This window comes from Pinus tabuliformis, chromosome 6 (genome assembly GCF_031772625.1).
Source record: "Pinus tabuliformis cultivar Carrire ecotype Pingquan chromosome 6, CPIR1, whole genome shotgun sequence".
Classification (NCBI taxonomy): domain Eukaryota; kingdom Viridiplantae; phylum Streptophyta; class Pinopsida; order Pinales; family Pinaceae; genus Pinus; species Pinus tabuliformis.
In genome coordinates this window covers 1,152,464,105-1,152,490,675 of record NC_142292.1, presented here as the reverse complement: position 1 = coordinate 1,152,490,675, position 26,571 = coordinate 1,152,464,105, and the positions used below count along the sequence as shown (strand labels likewise).

General features: G+C 38.1%; 1 protein-coding gene across 2 annotated transcripts in view; it reads right to left on the bottom strand.

Moving 5' to 3' along the window:
- Positions 1–1,474: 1,474 nt before the first annotated feature.
- The window catches only part of LOC149262909 (Plasma-membrane choline transporter family protein), a 121,592-nt gene continuing 96,495 nt past the window's right edge, over positions 1,475–26,571 (bottom strand). For both annotated transcript variants that reach the window (XM_089425401.1, XM_089425398.1), the window contains 2 exons: positions 23,452–23,685; positions 1,475–1,861 (listed from right to left, as the gene is read on the bottom strand). In XM_089425401.1, the coding sequence (XP_089281527.1) occupies positions 1,646–1,861; positions 23,452–23,685 (450 nt within the window). In that variant the 3' untranslated portion in view covers positions 1,475–1,645. The remainder of the gene's footprint in view (positions 1,862–23,451; positions 23,686–26,571) is intronic.

Genomic DNA, 26,571 nt, shown 5'->3' with positions numbered 1-26,571 from the left:
GACAATGTAAGTGCCAAAACAAGTTTCATATTTGTTCTAATAAGTTTAGTGTTTAAATTCACAAGTAGGGTAAACGGCACTTCTGCACGCGGTCGTGTTGCCGGTGTGGTAGGACGGACGGCTGGCCGCTCCCCCACCCAGGATCGATTCTCAGTGCATGTTGGCTGCTTCGGCAGCATATTGTGACGCCATTCTGCTTGGCTGGCTATGACAGCTATCGTGTCAATCCTGCTTCATGTACATATGACCTAAATGTAATATGCTTCATGTAATATGAATATGACCTAAATGTAATATAATACATATAATATGAATAATTGTGATTATATGGGCTCTATATAACTTCTATTGGGACTCCCCACAACCTTTTTAAAAAAGGGTAAACGGCACTTCTACTTTTTAATTATTTCAATCCGTGTATTTTACACGATGTTTCTAAAAGAACAAAGGAGATCACGGCAACCACAATATGAAGCAACATCTGATTTATATCGCAAATTAGATTTACCCATACAGAACAGAACATAGGATGGCCATAACATTATGGTAACCAGAACACTGCTTGATGTCATGTCTAGTGGTATTCAATTTCCATCTCTATAAGAAATATTCCAATAACAGTGGTATTTATTTTAATGTCTTTTTTTTCTAAAATATCCATGTCAGTTACGTATCACAGTAGGATACTCCAGTATTGCAATGAGAAATCAGTTCCACGTCGGATTTGAAACGAATGCACAAATCCTGGCCTCAAGAGCAGTGGATCTGATAACTTCGGAAGAAACCCAAACAAAGATCCTAACATGCAAATACACAAGGAACGAACTTATGAAAATACAAGAGTACGTGTTCGAAGGTGAAGTCTAAAAGAAAAACGAGTATTTATATATTAGAATGGGGTTCCTTTCGTAGGAAAAGGCCTCTCTTAAAGAAAGGACACGTTATTTAGCTGATAAAGGAATCTCTAAAGGGAATTTACTTATGAAAACGACATAGTAGGTAATTCACTGTGTTAGAAGGTACACTTTAAAAGAAAAAAACATGCTTGCATAATAGAATGGGGTTCCTTTTCCTATGAAAAGGCCTCAGAAATGACTCGTTACTTAACTGATAAAAAGAAACTCTAGAGCTACAAATTACAAAAACATGCTTGCATAATAGAATGGGGTTCCTTTTCCTATGAGAAGGCCTCAGAAATGACTCTTTACTTAACTGATAAAGAGAAACTCTAGAGTTACAAATTACAAGAGACAGATAGATGGGAGCCCACAGAAGGACAAAACAAATGATAAGACAAAATTACTCAGGATGAAACTCAATATTAACACATGATGGGTACTTTAAACCCCACGTTTCTCATCAACGGTTATCCTTTATCCTATCCTCCGCAATTTTCATATTCTAACAAGCTGAGTATCTACATAAATCTCCTACCATCAGATGCTTTGTTATAAAGTTTCATTGAAGGGCACAAAGAAAAGAAAGCAAAATTTCATTGATAAGCTCAATAATTCAATATCCTAAAATAGAGTTCCTAAAGAATCGACAGGGCAAAAACCTTCTGCAATAATGTAAATTATTAGCATGAATGTCTTGACGACGACAATGATAGCAACACTTGCAGTCAAATGCAAACGTCAATCAACTACACAGGATTGGGTACAGATATCTGACGTTGAATTCCAACGATGGCCAGGACATCTCTACCTCGCAAGCTTCTATGTTGTAGTCGTTCACGCAGTGCTTCAGATATTTGGTTGTAAAATTCCTCATCCCATCGGCTGATCAACGAAGGATCTTCTGCGTAGCAGATGTAGATGGACGTTACAGCACTTTCCACAACCACCAATGTCAAACCAACCTGGAAACATTCTGTCAATACCTATAGCTCAAATAAAAAATGAACAAAATCTTGAACAACCTAGTAGAACTACCAATGTATAATGAAGCATACAAAATTGAAATTCAATAATGTCAATAACAGGATCGAAACAAAAACATTTCCCATTATGATTATATTCTCTCGTACAAATGTTAACATAAATCGAAAATATAGTTCATAATTTCCAAGAAAGTAACACAATGTGGAATGGAGAATGTTTTAATACCCCCAAGAAATACAAAATCGTAGGTTTATATCCACAGAGTGAGCATCAAAACATTATTTCTCATTAGCTCCAGGAATGCCCCCAACACTTCCATCCAGAAAATTCTTCGAACTTCAATAAATCTAGTCTCCAGTGATAATTTGTTAAATTTAGAACTTTACTGAGTCCATTTATCATAATATAAGAACATATAGTACTTATGGCTGAAACACTCTAAATTCAAGAACACCACTCAACAGTGCAAGCAGTAATTTAGCCATCATCATGTTAATTGGTATCACATAAATCTTTATCGAGTACTTTGACACTTTCCATTTTGACCTGTTAACATAGCCACAAATTCTAAAAGTTTCAAATTAATGATTAAGGTAACTTACTCCTTTTCAAGCTTTTCACCTTGCCAAATAAAACTCAAGGCATCATAGAGTTAATCTGAGTCACCTAGGTTACTATGCATTTATCCCTTGTCAACTACTTGAAGAAATAGCCATGGAGTGGGTTGAGGACATTGTTTCAAAATATTTATTAACCATTCCCACACAATTAGATCATCTGAAGAAAATCCTAGGACTTGTCAATATTAAACAATGTTCCACCAAGACTCTGGGACAGGGAGACACGGGTGCGGGGAGACGCACAAGGGGAACGTGTGGGAGTACCCTCAAATTTTAGGGAAATTTAGGGGGGACGGGGAGACGTCGGGGTATATAATTTTTTTTATATATATATATATATATATATATATATATATATATATATATATTTCAAATTCATATTCAATAATGAAAGCATAAATACAATGATACATACATAATTTAATTAAGTAATGAAATACATTGATCCATACTCATCATCCTTACTAATACATACATCATTCATCCGTAGACCACGAGATTCAATAATGAAATACTCTGATACATATTCATCATTCATTATTCACCATTCTAGAATCTATATTGATTTAAAAATTAAATTCATCATTCATCATTCTAGATTCTAAATTGATTTAAAATTAAAATTCATCATTCATCATTCTAGAATCTAATTAGTACTAAGCAAAATAGCTATAATATATACTGAAATCTAAAGACTGGAATAGTAAACTGATATAACTAAACTCAAAAACAATGGAGTGATGAGTCTAAAAGTCACTCTAAAGTATACAAAGGGCTTGGTGCTCTTGATTAAATACTAATTCCATACCCTTGTACATGACAAAATGCAATGGAAACATTGCAATCCATCAAATCCTGAATTCCTGAAAAACTGTTAAGTCTGCTAGATTTTGAGTGAGATCTAAAATTCTACTTTCTGCATATGAAATCCAATAAGGTTGGAACCACACTCAAACACCCTGAGTCATTTCATGGTAATGTTAAAAATTTAAGTAAGAATTTAACATTACCATGAATTGCATAGCATTAATAGGGCAATATGATCAAATACTAGGTTTCCCCTGTCATAAATCATTGTTTACAAGCAAATTTCAGGGGGGACGCATAGCCCATTTTCTAGGCGTCCCCCTTTTGGGGAGTCGCATCCCCCACACTGGGGAAACGTCCCCCCTTACATCTCCCCACGTCTCCCCAAAAGGGGGACGTGAGGAAACATTTCCCCAGACGTCCCCCCGTCCCAGGTGCGTGGGGTGCGAGCACCCGACCCTAGGGGACACGTCCCCATGGAACACTGCTATTAAACACTTCGATCATATTCCCATGTTACCACAAAAAGACAAAATGCTATAGTTATGCTTTGGGAAAAACTTTTCACACCAAGAACCTTATCCAAACTGAACCAAAGTGGCCAAGTAATGTTGGTATAACCTTGGATGCAATTATACTAGAGATTTAGCAATATTGAGACACCGCCAAATTAACTAATATGGGATTTCCTATGAAGCTTATTAGAGTCCATCAATGGTCTTAACCGATCAACAATTTTTTGGTGTTAAACACAGTTCAATGTACAAAGCAGAATTCAGAACATGTAAATAAATAGGGCTAAAATATCCCATTTGAATCATCCATTACAAATGATAAAAAATGACTACTTATCACATTTCTGGTGCATTTCCACATTTCTGTGTGTTTTATAGTTTCCAAACCAGGGATAGGAAGACAATGAAACTGTGACCCCATACGAGAATCAATCTTTTAGAGAGAAGACCTTTTACACTTTCCCTTACACAACATGAACTTCAGAAAACAAGTGTCTGCCCATCTTGTAGCAAAGAGAGGAGCAAAAGTAATGTCCTCACCATGACAGTACTCTGTTCATATGTCGCTCCCAAGGTGTCTATACTCTATTTCATTGCATTTGTGCTCAGTGATTTCAGCAGCATTGTTTGTATTGTCTCCTCCATCAGTATATTTGAGTAATTTTTCTTATTTATCTAAATCCGTGCTCGAGTGCCTATTTTAATATGTTCACATCTTCGGTTACACTAAATTTAGGTAATGGCCCATGAGATCAATACAGAGACTTTCTATGATCTATCCTTAAAAGAATAAATAGCTCTATGTTTCATGCTCCTATCAAATCCATACTATATTTGGTATTACTTCTACAATTTGATCCTTGAAGGCTTTGAGGCCCACCAAACTTAAGAAGATGCCATGAAGCTCCGTACAACCATGATTTTCAGCTTATTCTAGCACATAAAAAAATTGAATTGTTTGCTTGAACCCATGGAACATCTAAGCTAAACATATGAGGTATGCTGCATATTGTTGTAATCTAAAGCTCTCAATTCTATCCCTACGATACGGTCTCTCAATGGAAAGAATTCAATGACCCTAGAAGTATGCCTTCTAAGAATCATCATAAGCCTCGTAAAATAGGCTAGGTGAAAAAATTTTACTCTTTTTACCTTGAACCTTATTACTACATCTCTATAATGCAGATGGGTCAAGTTTATGAAACTTGAATCAAGTTGCATTTAAGGTACTGATTCATTCATTTGTGGTTATAGTGACAACAATCATTGCTTATCCTTTCTTCTTGAGGCTATGGAGATCCATAGGCCTAAAATCAATTTCACGAGGACGAGATATATTTCTATGTTTGGAGCTTTTATTAGGATACCTTTAGTTGTATTGTTAATGTATGAACCAAAGTGTTATGGGCACATGCAGAGCACATCAACTAATACTGCAACCTCTAGGTAAAGATCTCACAAAATTGTTGTCTTGCAACATCTCCCTATCCTACATAGTGAATATGCTTGCAACTTCATTTTCAGTTAATGATTAAAGCCTTTGCCTGGTCATATTAGGATATCCAGGTAGTCGATCGCTCAATCAATATAATCTGTTGTAAAATGGGTAAATTGATATGTTCGCATGATAACAACATGATTTTAATGTATTCTGGTGGTAACGAAGGGAAACACAATAAATATCATTCATTGGATCGATGGGTCTGCATATGGCTTGATAGGTTATTCTCTCTCGCTGATGAAGGGGGCAACGGCATCCTGCCTATCCAAGGTAAACGTCCTTAAACAACCTAGTTGCAATGAGGCTGGATACATAGTTGGGGTGAGGCCTGCTTTATACCTAGTTTGAACGAGGGTGGGCGAGGATGAATGGCGCGGGTGGGCTCATCCTAGAAAGAAACCCCGGCTGGGATAAGAACTGGGGATTGCCTTTTTATCGCTTTCTTAATAGATGGATGTTTCGGGTAGGAGGGGACGAGGAAGGTGCACCAAATGAACCGCAGGTAGACAGATACTTCGAGGGATACCATGAAAAGATTTAGACTGCGATGCTTATATATGTTGCTATTGAAGACAATATATACTATAAGCTAGGTGTTGAAGTCCTATATCTATGGTGTTGTTAACCCTAGTAGCACTACCCTAGTAGCACTTCTTCAGAAGTTCTTCCTACTGAAGGGTTAAAATCCAGTGAGATTCCATCACATTGGTCTCTTTTCAGATGCTTACAGACATTACCATTGATCAAAGTTCCGCTCACATTCAGTTTCATCAATCTCCAGGAAACTGTTATTTTGGGAAGCTGTGTTTTTTCTGATATTCAGATATTAAAGGCCCGCACCACAACACTTGACCACATTTTCTTGATCCTAGACAAAAACTGAGTACAATGGGACTGTTTTCACATGAATCCAAGATGACACATTTCCCTCTGCTTTTTGCTTTTTGCTTTTTGTAATTATTGACCAATACTTCATTTGGCCAAAGTTTGTACTTTTTGGATTTTTGTTTTCTGGGAAAAAAATTAGACATGTCAGTAAGTACTAATTTTACGTATATGGCAGATGCAGGTCTTGGGCATAGTTTCTAGTGAATAATTGAGGTGCAATTTGAGTTTCCTCTATTTGGAAAAGTGAGGGCTTAAAGAGCAGTTTTGTTAGGTGCGATTTGAGTTTCCTCTATTTGAAAAAGTGAGGGCTTAAAGAGCAGTTTTGTTTCGTCAGATGTTTCTCGAGATGACATATGGCATGCATCAGGATGATGTCTCCAGATAAATTCTCATTGGTTTTGACCTTGAAATCATAATTTGTGACTCGAAAGGTTGTTGATTTATTAAAGTCTTCATTTAATCTATTTAACGACTAATCACATGTAAAGAGGGTCAAATTAATTTAATGAGAGTTGGGGGTTTTTTGCATTGTCATGAGTAAATCTAGCAAAAAGACATGATGTTTCCATTTGATCCACATGGTAAGAAAAGCAGATTTTCTGCTGTTGCTAAACAATTGAGCTAAGATACCCATTCGACCTCATTCTTTCAAGATTTCATTATTATTCTTTTGGCAGAAGAACTTCTTAGTGGTGGACAAAGGAAAGGAGCACATGGCTGAAGAAGGTTATACTAGTCCTCTGAATCATATTGCAGCCATGAAAACAAGGGCACAGCCGTGCAGGTACAAAACAGGTTGATATTCAGTATTCTCCAGAAGAAATCAGAACATTGGGTATGAGGATGGTGGAAGCAGTCTAGTAAAATTAGTGCTGGAGACATAGATGGTCATTTTCTTGGAGATTACATGGGCAATTTGTTCCACTTAAGCAAGAGATGTCTGCATGTTTAAGTGAGCTAAGGGGGAACATTGATCTTGTTATTCACATTCATAATCTTCATCACAAGGTATCTCAATTGCATTAGGCTCATACGACTGCTGATACTTGTGCTGCACTTTCTATACTAATAGATGAAGTCACAGCAGCTTGAATTTCTTTATCAACAACAACTTTGCTGTCAGTCCAAATCGGAAAAATTCAGCTGCTAATGCTGTCATGGAAGCTTATCAAATGTATCCAAATATGTGGGTTTTGAGTAACTCATGCCCCTACGCAATGAATAGTAGCAAAAATGTAATTTGTGCCTGGGACTCATTGTAAGTAGCATCTATAGAGTTCACTAGAAATAAAAGATTACAAAGGGCAGTGCATAAGATTGTGTTGGCTCCCATGAGCCTCAGCCAAATGTTTTCCCGAAAGAAAGAGGGGGTTTTCCCAGTTAAAGGAATAGAGACATTATATAAACTTGTACACAAAGATCTGCTTAGCCATGAGGAATCTGCCTTTCAGGAACTTGCAATAGAGAGACAACTAATAGGAGAAACCCAGCAGCTAAGATAGGCAGCAGAAGAACTCATATTTTCCCAATGTAAACCAAATTCTGTTGAATAAATGCAGCGCAAGATTGTGTTGGCTCCCATGAACCAGAGCCAAATGTTTTTCCGAGAAAGACATGGTTTTACTAGTTGAAGGAATAAATACCTTACATAAACTTGTACACAAAGTGCTGCTTTTAGGAAGGCAGGAGATGAATTCTACACGTGGAAGGAACACAGAGTAGGATTTCTAGCCTGACCTTTTCAATCTTCTCTCGTTATTCTTTGCTCGAGGAATTGTTGTAAGAAAAAATCTTATTCTGAGACAAAAAAGCTTTGTTTTTCAAAGATTTTTGAGCAGTGTAAGATTTTCTGCTCAAGGTTTTCATTTGTCTTAAATGATATTATCAGGGAAACATAAACTCTCGTAAGATGAGAGGTCTGGCCATATACAAAATGGTCATAAAAGAATCTTACCGTCTGCTTCAAAGCTTAGCATTCCATGTTAACATTAAAAATGACACAGAAGTATTATTAGCCAATTCTTTTGTACCATGGTAGATATGTAATCACATTTTAGATCATTTCCTTTGAATAAATAGAGCAGTCTTTAAAATGGGCTAAATGATGACTTACCGAGCAGTCTATCCCAGTGTTGAAAAAATCGGCATCAGCAAAAAAAAGGCAAGGGTTCATAAAACATCTTCTCAGAAAAACCAGCGAAAAAAATCGGCAAACATTAAAAAATACAAAATATATTCATTTTTCAAAATTGGAAAAAAATTTCCCCCAAGTGGGTAGCTCGATTGGAGAACGTGATATGAAGTCATTGTGATGTGTGTGGTTCGAGGTTCAAACCCCCCCTGAAACCCTTGTGAGCCATGCATAGTGGCGCGCATGGGTTCACTTAGAGATTTAATGGTAGTGGTCGTAATCAACCTAGAGGTTTAACGGTAGCATTCGGAATCAAACCCAGCCTGGCCCAATTGCCAATTCCTCCAGACACAGATTTGAAAAATAATAAAAATCAGAAAAATAGGCAAAATTTGGGGAAAATGGGGAAAATATCGTTAAAGGAAAAAAGGTGATTTTTCTGACCAAAAAAATTGTGATTCTTTGGCACATTGCCAAAAAATCAGTGATATCATCAGCACTGGTCTATCCACAGAAAGACGTTGCCTCCAGTCTGCATAAGGAGCATTGTTTTGAATGGTTTACATGAAGTAAGGGAGGCGCAGGTTTGAACCTATTTCATGCACTTTTTGGCAGCAAGAAGGAAGAGGGCACAGCTTATCAAGAATCTGGTAAGAAAGTTTTGGTTCAAGCTATTTCAACAGGCAATTCAATGGGCAATATTTTCAAGGGGAGTGTCTTCTTTGACGATAAAGATGAATTAGCTTCTTCTATATTAGGAAAATCTATTCATGTCTGGTCACAGCCATTCCTTCCAGAGAGATTATATGGTTCTAACTGAAAGGCAGAGGATCATTATTGTACAGTTGAAAGAAGAAGAAGGGGTAGATGTAATTGTGACCAAATGTTTTATTTAACTCATTTTTTTCAGTCATTTAAGGCTGCTTGTTTTTTTGGATTTAGAAATTTCTATGACTGAGAAGTGACTCTTGTGTTGAGTTTTAGAAGGAAAAACACAAAAAACAGCCGAAAGAAAACTGAACAGTAGAAAGAGTTTCGTTTTAACAAAGTCAAGCTATGAAAAGAGATTTCAATTGGGAATATTGAGTCTGTGTATTTATTGTTTAAAGTAAACAGCAGTGCTTGCACATTATTTTGGAAAAATAAATAACTTCTGGCCCGTCCAAACGTTTTCCTACTTTGAGCAATTGGGTCAACCTGTTTGAGGGAGGAAATAATTTGTTACATGTGCATTTCAGAGCAGTGATAGAAGGGTTGGACAGATCATTCTCTAGGCCCTTGGTAGTAGGGGATACCTCTTCACCTTTTCATTCTTTGGATCCCAGATCACTACCTCCATTGCAAACAAAAGAATTCATGGCAGCCTATCACCTAAAACTCATTATGATGCAACCAATTCTTGGGTAATCTGTGACTCTGTTCAATTATGTTTAATCTAAACTCTTTGAAGATAGTAGATGTCATTGAATCATTTTTTCTGCAGTATGATGGTAGTTGAGAGTGCACTTATTTTAAATTTGCTTCACATATGGCACATTTATTTCTTTCATGTCATTTAATTTTGTTGTTACTACTATCTTTAGAAATATGATCTCAACCACTCTCAATTTGTTTTAAATTTAACTTGTCTTTGACTGTTTATTGACAGATCAAGAGCAAGCTTTTACTGTTTTAATCAATTGGAGTTTTCTACAGAAATATTAATTTGATCAACATACAACCTCTAGGTTCGGCAAATCAAATGTGAGCTTTTACTGTGTTAATCGATTGGATTTTATACAGAAATATTAATTTGACCATAACATACAACCCCTAGGGACACCCCACTGAGACTAAAAACTAAAAAGCATCAGTCCAAATAGAGAGACTTCCACCCGTGACAGGGTTGGCCATCTAAACGTGTTATGCAAAGCTGCATATGTAGTGTTATCCAAACAAGTAAAATACTTCAAATTTACAATAGCACTAATCAAGAGTAGATCATAAAAATAGGAGTGCTCAAGATTCTCTCTCTCTCACGCACACACACAGTGAGTGAACTCATGAACAAAAGAGATATGATGCCTTTAGGCTAAAGAAACAATAACAAGATAACTTGATATCATGTTACAAATGAGGCATGAGTTGTGTAGTTATACACAACTCATGAAGTAGGGTATCTCCCTCCATGAGGGGGTTATGGGCCCACATAAATGCTTAGGACAACCTTGGTCAGCTAAACTAATGTTAAATAATGTTGATTAGGTTGACTCTTAAGCCATAACCAACTGATACAATTAGTGCAAATGCTTAGCCATAATGAACACATGCAAAAACGACCATCAATTCAACACCCCCCATAATCTTAAGTTCTTAACATGGAGACATGAAGAGAGCCATATCTAAAACAAGATAAAGAGGGTTTGCGATGACCCCAAGTCAATATGTAATACCAACCATCATGAACAAGAACTACTCGATTCTAAAGAAATACCATTGTTGAACTTCTCATAATCTAAGGCATTATGATCTTGATTCGTCCAACGAATAAAGGAGTTGTATAAAGAGGTATAAATATAAGAGAGAGAATAAAAGAGTGAGTGGACACGCTCCACCCAATGAAGAGTCGGTTGTAGCTAAAGTAAGAGAAAGTGGGTTGTGATGATTGGACCCCTCACATCTAGGGGTAACTAGAGGAGATTTTTCTCCTATGATCTTGATCATAGACAATAGATCCACAATTGACACCCATGTTTCTCCATAGACACTTGTCGAAAGATGCTTCCCACACCATGCTCAACTAACTCATTTGTGATGATTTGGTGTCTGACACACACAAGGTACATTTTTCATTGCTTCATATTAAGTGTTAATGGCATATGTATTTGACATGAAAGTAGCGACAATGAGTTGAATTGAATAATGTATCATAATGCTTTGAGTTTGAGCCTCTTTGTAACACCACTTTTTAAACCCCAGGTTTTGTAATTTGTAATTATAACTTATAATGTTGGAAATGGCCAGCATGGATATCCTGGCAAACTTTATGTAATGTAATATCCATTTTATTTAATATATTGCCAAGAGTTGAAGAAGAGAGCAGCCAACATAGAACTTGATGCTTGAGAGAAAGTTGTGAATGGGAAATGGGAAGTTTCCTAGCTTCCCTTGAATTAAAGGTGTAGATTTTAGATTTCGTAGTTGAACTACCCAACTAGCAGCAATTATTGAAAGGAATGTAGACTGGTGCTAAACTACTCTGAAGGTATGGGCTACATACCCATTCTGGACACTTGTGTATTGACGCAGCCCAAGACAAGGACCCTGAATTCTCATATGACAGGTGGAGTGGTTTGAGAGAGAGTAAAAAGAGAAGTGCATGCTATTGCAGACAAAGTGTCAAGGAGATCGTTGTTGCAGTGTTGTGTGTTTCTGAGCAAAGAGAAGTGTGTATGTTTGAACCTGAGACAACCTATGAAAAGAGAATTGAAACCAAACCACACGTGATTCTTGATAGCATGACTCTAAACAAAACGTAATAGAAATCCTTTTGAGTCACAGCAACGTGTGAGGAGTTGTGAAATTACCTGATTGGGTAAAGAAGTCAATGTTGAAGCCTTTGGACTAGGCTAGAGGGTGAGGAGAATTTCTGATTAATTTGTCTGAACTAAGCACAAAAGGTACTAAGAAAAGTGAAGTACCAATGAACTATTAGGTCAGAAAAGGACTCCCTTTTGTGGTATGCAATCCCATTGTTGAAATACTGTTTTCATTAACAAGCCCTGGCCCAGGGGTTGAAAGGCAACGGACTGATTTCTGTGTGTAAAGGAGAGTGGCTGTAAGATTCCACCTATAAATTTCCCAAGATATTCAGATTTTTTCTGGGTCTGTAATGCTAACTGTGTGGATGGTGTTATGACAGTCCCTTTAAAATGTGCTGCTGTAGCAAACATGTTTAATTTCTATTATTTCTCAGTGAGAAATACAGTGATAAATACCAGGAGAATCCAACTTATTCCCAACCACTGATTATTTTATTTAATTTCAGAAACACTTAAAGGAGCTGGAACATATATTATCTTTAGAATGAGTGGCCAATGCATATAATTTCTACTAATATTTAATCTCAGAATTACATCAATTGAGGATGTAGTGGAACCTGGTCTCCTGTAGTGGCTCGAATGGGTCCCAGAGAATATTTGCAGCAGCAGATAACACGCTTTCCAACCAAGAGTAAATACAACCACCTGAAATATATAAAACTTCCACAGGTACGTTCAACAGTGAGAGATGGGTAACGTGGGCCCTCAAATCAATTTATAACCCAGCAGCTACTATTCGTGATCCCCGCCTGTACAACGCCTCCACCCCTTTGCTCCAATTACTTGGGACGTTGGTGATAGAACCCTTTGTCACCCCCAGCAAAAATGAATCGGACCACTCCAAGCATACACGTCCTTTCTACAATACGCATAGACTGTTCTGGAAGGTGTTCACATTCAAAAGAAGACAAAACTGTTTGGCACCTAAAACAGTCAGCAACACGACCCTACCTTGAGTGTGGTTGGGCTCCACTGTGTATGTACTCCGCCCAGATTACAATTCGCAGCCCCAGAAGATGTCTACACGGCTTTATTATGACATTAGGCAGGCCCCACGACTATTTCACTCATGTCTGTCACCAATAAGCAGCTCAAGAAGCAATGAAACTCGGTTCTGTGAACAATGGTTCCGTCCCAACAACATAACGTATCGAACTTGGCCTCCACAGAAGTATAATCGCGCCACCTTGCTCCTAGTCTTCAAACTAGTGAAGAAAAAAGGAACTCGCTCTTCCAGAATTAAGGAAACTCGAGTTATTATGACAGAGGCTCATTCCTTGTGCACATTTATCCTCTCGTACTCCCTTTTCTTAATGGCTTGAATAACAGAATGGAAGGAATGTCTTCCCATAGTGTTGGCTTTGATTCAGATTTTCTGGGAGCTTCCCCATCTACAAAAGAGATATAGAAAATACCAAATAACTTTTCAAATCAATAGATAGAACTTGGATACCTCAGTTTTTCTTGCAAATCCCGTTCTCCATTGAAGCTCTACCGTGAAATCTGAGTGACTTCACTCTCAGACTAGGGGGTCTCGTTGCAACACTGAATTCCCTTCTTTAATGAGTTTAGGATTGTCTTTTCATCTTCGCCTTCCCTTTTGTTTTTTCATCTTCACCTTCCCTTTTCTCTCTTTATTATTATTTTTCTTTTTATTAAATTCACTTTTATAAAGTCACTTTATGATATTCCACTTTATAAAGTTAAAGTGACATCCAACTTTCTTAGAAAATATCATCCTTTCTCCTTTAATAAAGTCTCCTTGTTAATTATTTCCAAAATTGCAAAACTCCTAAGTGATTTTGCATGCACAAAATTTGGGAACATTACAGTGGCCTTCGTGTCCTCTACCTTACATGAGCCCTATTAATCCTTGAGCGATTCTTCCTCTTAAGGCATTGGATCTGGCTTCAAGGTGATCAACTGCAAAAAACTTGCAGTGTAGTTGAGCCTATGGTTGGGTAGAGAGTGGATCTCCCTTCTTCAGTTCCAACAAAGCTTAATGTGACACTGGTAACTATTTATTTCCTATTTAATGAAATGATCTTATTTGCTCAAGCTTTGCAATAACCCAACTCAGAAAATTTCTCAGTTTCAGCATAATTCTGGGTTTATAAATAAAGATCTCAGTGTGGACTTTCTTTGAACAGTTTGAGTGACATAGTGTTGTAGGTGACTGATTAAATTTTTCATCCCCAGAACAAATTTCTCAAAATATAGTGTATTAATAAGCTTCAAGTCAATGCAGAATTTAATAAAAAGGGCAATATTCAACATACTGTTGTTATAACATTATGACACCCATGGGAAAATATCTCTCATTCAAAATCGAATATACAGAGAGCAGTTTAGTAAGATGGAACCTGGCAATTGTTGACAGCCCTGAAATATGCTCAACCATGCATGTCAGCCCCTCAAGCTCATCGTTTCAGCATTCAATAATGGGCACACTGCTCAGAAATTACACGCTGGTCCAGAAATGGCTACACAGGTTCACCTTGCACAAGGGTCTCTGACAATAGCAATCCTCTTCAACTATGTCTTGAGATAGTATGCAGTCTCCTATGAGGTTACAGCAGTGAGGAATAATCCTTTGACTGTCTCTATAATGCTCCAAGATTCATGGCTATTCTCAGAAAGGAAATGCAGCCTTTTGAGAAATGGTTTGATGCCCCAAACATGTGACACGGCCTGCTTGTAGCTTTGTCTTACCTCCTACAGCCCATACGCTCCCTCTAAATAATATGCAGCCCAGAATTTAATTGATCGGCCTGGTTAAGCTTCTGAGTATGCTCCATGACCATTATACTCAGTTTCACAACCAATATGCAGTCCCAAGCAACCAGGGAACTCGTCCATGCAATGAAATAAGGGACAGATGCGACTGCATGTTCGAGTTGCCTTACAGAACATGTGAATCAAGCTACTGATATGCTCTATCTGCTGCCACGAAATGAACAACCACTAGAAACCACAAACTCAGCCTCTCTTTGGTCATGGAATTCGTTTCCCAGGGTTCAAGTTTCAAGCAGTTCCTCCACCTGCAAAGGGAATATAGAAAATACCAAATAAGCTTCTAAAATCAACTGATAACATTAGAAGACCTCGTTATTTCTCAGAAATCTCGTTCTCTACTGAAGCCCAACGGTGAAATCTGAACGATTTCACTCTCAGATCCAAACTAGGGTGTCTAGTTTCAAGTTTCAACACCGAAGTCTGCTATGGCGGCTAGGGTTCCAAAACCCTAAGCTTCTCCTCAAACCCTCTCCAAGAGCTTTCTCTCCAAACTCACAAATTCATGAATGAGGAGAGTCTACTCATTTTACCTCTTTTATGAGTTTAGGGTTCAAAAGATGGAACTTTCACCCCTCCCCCTCCGCACTTTTCTTCATACAACCCCCCCATCCTTCAGGACTTGAATCGATATAAAATTCTCTCATTAAGATGACCCTTGCCCTCAAAAATCCTTTCTTGAGACAACCCTGAAGTCAACTAGAAAAACCATGGCTAACCCAGAGGAAGACAATTCTTTCCTTCCCTTGAGGTGATCTCCTCAAATCAAGATGATGAAATGGGTTTCCCTTCTTCACTACCAAAGCAAGGCCGTTCCTCTCCTACCCCAGTTACTGAGGATGGAATGGAGGGCAAATCCAAAAAAGAATTAGGAAAGGAATCAGCTCCAAGTAGCGCAGTTAGGAGATCTGGAAGGAAATCCCATAAGCACAAGAGGGAGGTTGCATTGAATAAAGAAAAAAACTAGGCACAAAATCAATGCTAGAAAAAGATTTTGGTCAACACCAAAGGAACATAAAGAATCAATCAAGCTCCAACCCCATCAAAGCGGGCGACCACAAAACGCCCAATAAACAAAGAATATTATCCCCTGGAATCGCAAAGGTTTGGGCTATAAAGCTAAGCTCAAGCTTGTGAAGAATTTGATTCGGTCAAAAAATCCGCAAATTTTGCTTCTCTAGCAAACAAAGTTGAGGGATACTAATATACTTCGCGAAAGAACATGCTCGTCTCCAAGGCCTTCCTTGAGTATCACTTCTCCCTCCCCTCTCATATTCTTCCATGGGTTGGCTCGGATCATAAGCCTGTTTGACTCCCCCTATCTTAGGCCCTATTCCCTTCCAATTCAATCCCTTGTGCCCCTACTCTCCTTTCCTTGGCCTCATCTCTCAAGCTTGGTCCTAATGGATTCATGATTCCCCTACTTTCATTTGGGGACAAAAGCTCAAAGCAATCAAATAAGCTATGAAAAAATAGGCCAAGTTCAACTTCCAGGCACTTGATGAACAAGTTGCTCAATCCGACAAGGAAATCGAAGAGATCCAATCAGCGATGGAAAATCTCAGTTAACTACTAAAATTTATCAAAAAGGGAGAAATATTTTCCAAATAACGAAAAGCGCTCTAGGCTCAAGAGGAAGGATGTCATGTCAAGTCTCACAACCTTTGGCTCCAAGAAGGGGATCAAAACACCAAATTTTCTCATCAATAAGCTAGAGCAAGACAATGGAAGCAAATTGTAAAAGAAATCAAGTTAGATGATGGTCATGTGTTGTCCTCCTTTAAAGAAATCAAATAAGATATCTCAGCTCACTTCAAATATCTATATACAAAAGCGAGGGCAACGAATTCAGATGAAATAGAATCAACGATAGAAAACATTCCTCAAAACATCTCCACAAAGGATAACGAGAGCCTCACTGAGGAAATCATGGAGAAGGAAGTTTCCAATGTCATTAAGCAGCTTAATCTTGATAAGGCTCGAGGCCCTAATGGTTTTTAGCCCACGTTTTTCTCATGTGTTGGCCCATAATCAATTTTGATTTGTTGTGGATGCTACAATATGTGCACCATTCAAGATCACTCTGAAGAAATCCAACCCCTTGGTGTTCTCAATGTTTCGACCAATCTCCTTGTGTAATGTATCCTACAAAATCTTGTCAAACCACATAGCCAACAAAATCAAGCCCCTCCTCCATAGACTTATCTCTACCTATAGAGGAGGATTCATAGGAAATAGATTGGTTGTTGACAATATCATTATGGTTCAAAAGGCCATCCACTCGAGCAGGTCACAATGGGAAAAAGTTATGATTATTAGACATGGCCAATAATCATTTGAAAGTTAGGCATTTGATACAGTTAGGCACAATTATTCTAAGGAATCCATGTGAAAATTTGAGTTTGGGAACCAATAATTAGTTGGACCTTTGCATGCAACAACAACCCATGGAGAGCTCCTCTCATCAATGACAAGCCAACTCCATTCTTCAAGGCATCAAAGGGGCTTAGACAAAGTTGGCCACTATCCCCTTTTTTGCACATTCTTATGGTAAAGTCATTAAGCAAGAAGCTTGAATTTTAAAGAAGAGCTCGAAACATCCCAGACTTAAAAATTGTACATGGTCTTAAGAAAATCAATCAAATCCCAATTTGCAAATGATATTGTGCTACTAGGAGGAACCTCAACAACAATCGCTTCAAGATTTAAACAAACAATGGACCTTTTCTCATCTGTTTCTGGGGGGCAAATAAACAACACCAAAAGTCAAATTTATCCCTAGACTATCAGTTCCACAAGCCTAGTAGCTATCGCCAGAATTTTGCTATTTACCTTCAATGAAACATAGTGTTCCTTCAAGTATTTAGGAATCCCTCTTTGTTTACAATGTCACAATTTTAACTCTTGGCAGCACACATCATCCAGAAGCTCAAATCTAAGTTTGTTTAGTGGGGATCCAAATGACTAAACTAGGCTGGTTATCTAATTCTCCTTAAGTCAACATTATCAATTTACCCAATCTATCAATTTTCTACTCTTTTAGCCCCTATCAGTGTCAAACAGTAAATTGCCAAAGAGATCAAGAAAAAAATTTCAGAACGAGTAAACTAGAACACGATTAGATCCCCAAAATTCATGGAGGACTAGGAATAAAAGATCCATCCATCGAAAATCTTGCCTTAGGAGCCAACGTATAGTAGAGGTTAGTAATTGGGAAAGCTACCACAAGGAAAAAGGCCATCCATAAAAAATACTTTGGGGGGGTCATCTTCGATGCTTTGACCAACCTCTTCTCCTTCCCAAGGACTCCTAAATTTGGAATTCCACTCTATTGCCCTCCCTGCTATCCAAAATAAGCTCTCGTGGGTCTTGGGTAATGGTCAAAAAATTCATATCTGGAATGATAGAATATTTGGTTCTCCCCCAATCTCCTACGTTCCTCCTCTTCCTCCTCTTTGTTGGTGGTTAGATGATCAAGAAAAATTTCAAATTTACTCTTTTTCACAATCTCTCATTGGTCTCTCCTCCAAGTCATGGTAAGGATGGTATTTTGGAAACGTTCCTTGTCATCTTCAAAGGCTTATTCCCATGTTACAATCCCTTTTAAAAGGTTGTACTCCTTGTAAAGAAACACTTAGAGATTCCAAGTGTTGGGGAACCCAGGACCATACAGTCAAGAAGGGCTACGATGTGCTTTTGTTTCAATCCATGTTGAAAAAATTGGCATCAGCAAAAAATCGGCTAAGGTCCAAAAAACATCTTCTTAGAAACATCAGCAAAAATTGGAAAATCGCGGCACATACTAAAAAATAAAAAATATATTCATTTTTTAAAATTTAAAAAAAAAGGCAAAAATCGAAAACAAAGAAAAAAACGTCATTTTTCGTGCTAAAAAATCGGTTTGTTAAAAAAATTGCAATTTTTTGGGACATCACCAAAAAATTGATGATTTTATCACCACTAGTTTCAATCTAACATCACTCCTACATCGAACATATGGAATACAGTCTAGCATTTAGATGGTCTTCCAAAAACTAGCATCTTTTGTTGGACTTTAGTCCACAGCAAAATTCTCACTGTGGAGAATTTAAGGGGAATTCAAGGCCCTTCAAAGTGCACTCCTCCTCATGGTTGCTTGGGAGCAGAAGTGGAAGCAAGAAGCAAGAGCAAGGAGCGACATTTTCAAAAGCTCCCAGGTCAGGAGCGATTTTGGGAGCAAATTTTATTTAATATATATTTTTATATATTTTGATGCATATATGTAACCAAAAGCATGTAGAATGATGAATTAGTGACAAAAAACATAAAAACATGGATTATGTTGAGAAATCAATGCTTATAGGAATTAGGGTTTGATTCCTCTTTCTTGATAATTACTTGTGATTTATGTTGGCTTATTTTACTTCTTTGTTAGTTTATCTTTCATCAAGCAATTACCAAATTAAATTTATATGAAGATCACAAGAACAAGAGACACAAGATGTAGGCACTCAGCCAGGGAAAAACCCCTCCAAGGGGAAAACCCAGTCCAACTCTTCCACTAGTAGATTCAAATCAAGATGATACAATCCAAGACCCTTCAGACCTAGACAAAGACCTCCTCCAATCACCAAGTCAACCCTTCCTTCCAGTAGATGATCCCTCCCAAAGTTTACAAGTGTCAACTTCTCAGACTTAGCTTCAATCCAGAATTTCTGCCCCCAGCAACAAAATTTCGTCCCCCAACTTCAAAATTTCGGACCTGCAGTAGATTCCAAAATTTCAGCCCCAACTTCAGTCCAATAACTCCGCACATGTGAGAGAGAGATGCCCAAATACTCGGTTCTTGTCTTCCCTAGATTATTCTTTCTTTCTCCTCAACTTCGCTCTTCTTTTCTGCCTCTTTCTCTTGTAGATCGAATTTGTTCAGTGTGTGTGCAAAATGAGTCGGGTTGTCCCTCTATATATACTCTTTCTGTTGGGTTGAATAGCCCTAATCTAGGCCGACTTCATGAGGACAGGGCCAACTTGGTGTGGAGGTGATAAATGACACTTGACTCAAAAATAATTCATTTTACATTATACAAAAGCCTAAGAAGGGTCTAATAAAAATTACAATGATTCTATTGACTCATGACAAAACCTAGAAGCCTTCAATGGAGGCTTTGACCTAGAACATAAATAAAAGAGCATGAAATCCATGATTCAAAATAATTTTTCTTTTTCAATAAATTTATTTTCTCTTTCTTTTCATCAAATACAATTATGAAGACCGACACTAGTTACATTCTTCAACGAATTCAACAACATAACATCATTCATCTAGTGGTTATAATCGTTATCAACCACAGGTCTACAAATTACAAGTTCTCATTTATATAGCATGTCAAGGTGCACATAACCAAAATAGCATCTAATGCAATCCATCTTTGAACCGAAAATACATCAACAAATAGGCTCTAGATGGAGGCGTCTAGCATCTAGAAAATCATGCTACAACAAATACCTTCATATCATCAAAATCATTGCCTATCTTGGGATCTTTGTCATTAATATCACCCTCTAAGCATTAACATAAGATAGAAAAAATGTAGCATGTCAAGTCAAGATTTTGTTTGAGTGATGGGTACATTTTTAGTAGGGTCATGATAGAGGTGTTCAACAACCAATGTCACTAACATCATCAAGGTACATAGAGGGCTTGGTGCTCTTGATTAAATACAAGAGCCATAACCTCGTACATGACAAAATCCAATGGAAACATTGCAATCCCCCTCCCCCCCAATCTTGAAAAATTGATAAGTCTGTTGGATTTTGAGTGAGATCTAAAATTCTACTTTCTCTATATGAAATCCACTGAGGTTGGAACCACTCTCAAACATCCTGAGTCATTTCATGGTAATGTTAAAAATTTAAGTAAAAGGATCCTTCTACTTTAAGAATTTAACATTACCATGAATTACATATCAATACTAAGGCCATAGGGAAACATTGCAATCCCCCCAATCCTGAAAAATTAATAAGTCTTTTGAGTGAGAACTAAAATTCTACTTTCTCCATATGAAATCCAATGAGGTCGTTACCACTCTCAAACATCCTGAGTCATTTCATGGTAATGTTAAAAATTTAAGTAAAAGGATCCTTTTACTTTAATAATTTAACATTACCATGAATTGCATATCAATACTATGGCCATAGGCTTGAATATTAGGTTGTCCCACTCAAAAAATTGTGTTTCTTTGAAAAAAGTTGCATATGGAACGCCTTTGCGAAGAAAGCTAAGGAGCATTTTTTTTTCGCAAGAGTATGCTCCCGAGTCGCTCCCTCTAGGAGCGCGCTTTGGGAGAGGATTCGGGGGCAGCGACGCTCCCCCCACAGCCCTGCTCCTCCTAGCAAGGGAGTCCTCTATCCGTCTTTTCTTATATTGCTCTTTCTCTTTACATATTTGGGAGTTAGCTTTGCAGGCCCTTTTCTCCAGAGTTTCCTAGCCAGGGCTCCTCTCCGCTCTCTTGGACAGCTAGATCAAATTTTACAAAGGAACATTCCACAATAGAGCAAGTTTTCAAGAAGAAAATCCCCCCATATTCACTCAGACCTTCACCATCTGCTCTCTGTGTAACTTTTGTCCATCTGCACGTCTATCCGCCATCCCAGCTGAGATTTTCCACGCAGTGATGGATTCTGCTGTCTGGCTCCCTCAGCCGGATTTCGAATGGAACTTGGTCCTCAAAAGATGAGTCATTTTTGCCCCCTTCCTACTTTGTTGGATGTTGGGAATTTTCATCCCTGTTCCCTCTATGTCTACACCCTTCATCACAAGCCTCTCCGCCACAGTCGCAGTCTTTGAACATTTGCTTCCAAACCTCAATTATGCCCCCACTCTCATGGCAGTATGCATACTCCCCAATTGCAGGTCAGATCAGGCTCAAAAGGATAATGAGCAGGATGATGTGTTTATCCAGTAATGTAGATTGGAGTTGCAAATTACAAGAATGGAATCACAGGTGGAGCTGTTACTCAACACAATTTTGCAACACAGGCATTCCTCGCGGAGAATGGAGGATGAAATCGATGCTTTAAGGTCCATGATAGTGGATTTACAGTCTGGGCATGGGTCTTCATTTTCAGCCATCCTCGCTGGGCATTTCAGACACCGGTTCGTCCCCTATAGGTCACCAAGTCTTTCTTAAAATGAACATTCCAGCACAAGGAGCAACTCAGGAGTGATCTCAAGGAAACTAGCTATCTTTCCCCAGGTCACTAAATGGAGTTTTTGGTAATTTTGAATTTTGGAGTTTTCTACAGGTATACACCAAAAAGTGTTAGTATGATTTTTTGTATAAACCTGCATTAGCCAGGACATGTAACTTTTCAAGGCAAGTGTTTTTCTTTTTCTTTTGGAACTGTTTCCACTGGCATGATTCTTCTTTTTTTGAACATTTTAATCTGAAACTCAGCTGCTCCATCTCCACACATATTTTACTCATATAATATCTCCCAGTTTCAGTTAAACAAAAAAACAAGGCACCTACAGGAGAAACAGTACATTAAAAATATTTCCTCATGCTAGAGAAAATATCTTTGCAAGCCCTGTGCAAAGCAGCTAGGGTTTTACCATACTGCGTTGTGGTTGCCACCATGTTTACCTCAGCCCATTTGAAGAGTGATCTAACCTCATATTGGTGACCTCAGCACCCTCCAAGCACCCAGCATCCCCAGAGCCCCGTGTTTACCACCACAAATCATCCCTGCAGGTTTCCTTTTAAGTGGTTTCACTCTAGATGGATCCAGCAGCAGCATCAGCCTTTTGGGAGCCACTCACTTCTGTCCCACTTCTCACCTCCCATAGTTTTGATAAAAGCAAGTCATTACAACCCACCGTGCAATCCCCTGTCCAACTTGCCATATTATTCTTGGATAAGATCCCTCTTGGGATGATTGGGAATCCCCCTACCTTAGCATAGTCAGGGGATCTCACCAGACAGAGGCCATCATGTACTGTTTCTCCATATGAGTAAAGCCAGAGATTTTGACTCAATACCACTTAACAGTTTCAATTAAAAAAAAAACACCTACAAGAAATGATTCAACAAATAAACCCTGCGTAAGTTAGTTGCAAGTGCATGTTTTTCCTACTATAAATGATGCACCTAAGCTTTCATAAACTATGCAACAAAGCTTAGACGCTAACCTGTTTTGATACTTTTTGTTTGTTTATAAGATTGATCATTTACCAAGATTATAAGAACAAAACTATAGAAAGTATAGTCACATGTCAAAAACATCAAAGTGAATTACAGTGTCTAAGAGTTCTTAATATTTTATATTGGCATACATATTAAATGCATTAAATCCTCTAATGTTTCAACATGTGATTAACAGGGTTCAAAACCAACAACAATAATCAAACATAGTTTTTCACATGAACAATTATAGCTCAAACAGAAAGGATGAGGAAAAGTTGATATCAAATAGAAGATTTCTATATAAATTCTAAAAATTGGAAACTTATCTTACAGACATGAATAACAGTTGAAAATTTCAAGTTCTGAAAGTGGTACAGATCACTTGAAAAATGACTACAAAATTATCCTATTCTGCATTTCTATTATTAAAAAGACCAGATGCAGTACATTTGCGCTAATGCAGTGAGTCTTTTCCTGTTGTCTCTTTCTAAATACCAGGCAAGGATCTATTAATAACCCTTTAAAAAGGTTCTTTTGAATCCAGAAATAATGTTACAAGTGACTTACTAGAATCATCCCCATCAGCATAGCTGTAGAACCAACCATCATCACTCGATCACTCCTCTTAAACCAGGTCCATATTCCCACACAAGTTCCGGTAATAAGTCCTCCCAGAATAGTCCCCATGAGGAGCACAGCTCCAGAACAGTCATAAGCAATAAGAGCCTCAATCCCAGTGGACTGAAATAATTCCCATGCATCCCGTGCAGAATGATTGAAGCACTCACCATAGACAGCTACCTGAGAATCAAACCAAAACCTAATTCATTATAGAACCGGTAACTACAAAAGAAATAGCTAAAGGAAAACAATGAAAAACTTAAATTTTATTATTTTCAAGTTGACTGGATGAACAATATCCTCCTATAAAAAAATATGGGCTCAAGCACCAAATTTATTATAGATAATAAGAATATATCCCAACAGTATAAACCCACACAAGTTTTGGATCTAAGACATTAATTGCTCTTAATCATATAATGTAGTTACACCATGAAAAATATACTCATACCACTGTTTTCAAAGACTAAAAAACTAATCTCCTTTGTTAAATTCTATGTTGTGGAGAAGTGATGCCCCTCTCCCACCACCCCCAGCACCCGGCAAACAAAAAACACTCTTTGTTCCTGGAGCACTCCTAGAGGGAGTGTTCAAGAAGTACCCTAGGGAGCATGCTTCCTGAACGTTCCCTTCTGGGAGTGTTATTTGGGAGCACACTCCCTTCCAAAATAATACATTCCCTGCCCAATCAGGGAGCAGTATCAAATAACATTCTATGAGCACTCAAGGAGCATCACTCCCTGAGTGCTCCCTGGACAGTCTCGGAAGCTTAAAAAACTCCCTGAGCAGTCCCACATAAAAGACAATGTGGATTTTTTTTAATTTCTTGCTTCTGAGAACTAACACAAGGTTCCAAAAGCTTGGCTTAGGCATGGCCAGGGTTCCCTGGTGAACACTCACTCCATTTGTTCTCATTCCATTTCTCATTTCACTCATCTTTGCGAAAGTTTTGAGTGGGTTGTTTGTTAGTTGTTGAGGAGAAGATTTGTGAGAACTTGGAAGAGAGATTGAAGGCTGCCATTGTTACATTCCGCCACTATTGGAGAGCTGAAGAGGTAGGCTCTTAAACCCACTCTTGTTTGTTTTTATTTTTCTCCATGTGCTGTAAACAAGTATATTTACTATGTTGAATGGTTGAATGTTCTCCTCTTTCTCATTCTCCTCCATTTTATTGGAGGAAGCAAGTTATTCTCAAGATTCAACAAGCATAAAGGGGGTCGCAGATTCAGGAAAGGTATTCTTTGGCCCATTGGACAAATAGAAATAAATTACTCATGGAGCCAAGGCACGATGACTAACAACCAAGCATAAATGCCTGCCCTGCTCCAAGGAATCAACTTCACAAATACAATTAGGCACTTTAATCTTGGAACCACTACATTGGATATTAAACTAAACTCCTTGGATAAAAGAATCCTACGCAAGCTATCTATTTTCACCAACATCCAAGCCAAGCACGTCCCAAGAGACCTCAACACCTTGGCAGATTCCCAAGCAAACCTAGCAATCAACCTAACTCCTGGCACAATGCGAGTAAATAGAACCTTGAAGGAGGCTTTGGTTCCCTAAATCTTAAAATAGGGAGCAAAGCGAAAGGTGGCATTTTCATGGTTGATCTTGTTACCCTTCTTTCAGCGAGGGTACCTATAGATTCATTGCAGCATTCTTAAGCACCATCATAAGCCCAAGGACACAAGTCAAAAGTCATGTAACAACCATGTGAGCATGGCTGCTTGGGAGCAGGAGGGGAAGCAGGAAGAGGGAGCAAAAGTGGGAGCAGGGAGCGACATTTTCAAAAGCTCCAAAGTCGGGAGCGAATTTTATATAATATATATTTTTTATATATTTTGATGCATATATGTCAACAAAAGCATGTAGAACGATAAATTAGTGATAAAAAACATAAAAACATGGATTAAACCATATAACATTATTCATCTAGTAGTTATAATCTTCATCAACCCTAGGTCCACAAATTACAAGTTCTCACTTATATAGCATGTAAGGGTCCACACAGCCAAAATAGCATCGAGTGCAATCCATCTCTAAACCAAAAATACATCAATAAATAGGCTCTAGATTAGCCTCTGGCATCCAAAAAAGTCATGCTACAAAAAATACCTACATATCATCAAAATCATTGCCTATCTTGGGATCTTTGTCATTAATATCACCCTCTAAGCATTAACATAAGATAGAAAAAACGTAGCATGTCAAGTCAAGATTTTGTTTGAGTGATGGGTACATTTTTAGTAGGGTCATGATAGAGGAGTTCAACAACCAATGTCACTAACATCAAGGTACATAGAGGGCTTGGTGCTCTTGAATTTATGCGAGTTTCATACCCTAGTACATGACAAAATCCAATGGAAAGATTGCAACCCCTCAATCTTGGAATCCTAAAAAACTGATAAGTCTGTCGAATTTTGAGTGAATCTAAAATTCTACTTTCTCCATATGAAATCCAATGAGGTCGGAACCACTCTCAAACATCCTGAGCCATTTCATGGTAATGTCAAAAATTTAAGTAAAAGGATGATTCCTTTAAGAATTTAACATTACCATGAATTGCATATCAATATTAGGGCCATAGGCTTGGATATTGGGCTGCCCCACTCAAAAATTCTTGTTTCTTTGAAAAAAAATTACGTCTGGAACGTCTTTGCGAAAAAAAAAAAAATTGCGAAGAAAGCTAGGGAGCGCACTCTCGGGTCGCTCCTAATGTGCTCCTGCTTAGAGCGCACTTCAAGAGTGGATTAGGGGGGGGGGGGGGGGGGGCGCTCCCACACAACCTTGCATGTGAGGCCTTGTAGGAATCCTAGACCCCGTGTTACGTTGATTCAATCATGTTTTGGTCAGACCATGCCCTATCCCTTTGAGTTTGCAACAGGTTTCTTTCCTCCTTAATAGGATTGGAGGGCCTCTGATAAGCTTATATGTGGACTCATGGTTTTGTGAGAGCCTTGTAGTGTAGGGGTGATCACCAATGTAGGGAACAGTTCAACCCACGTCAAGTGCACCTATGTCCTTCCACATGGTTATGAGTCTATCAAGTTTTTATGTGGC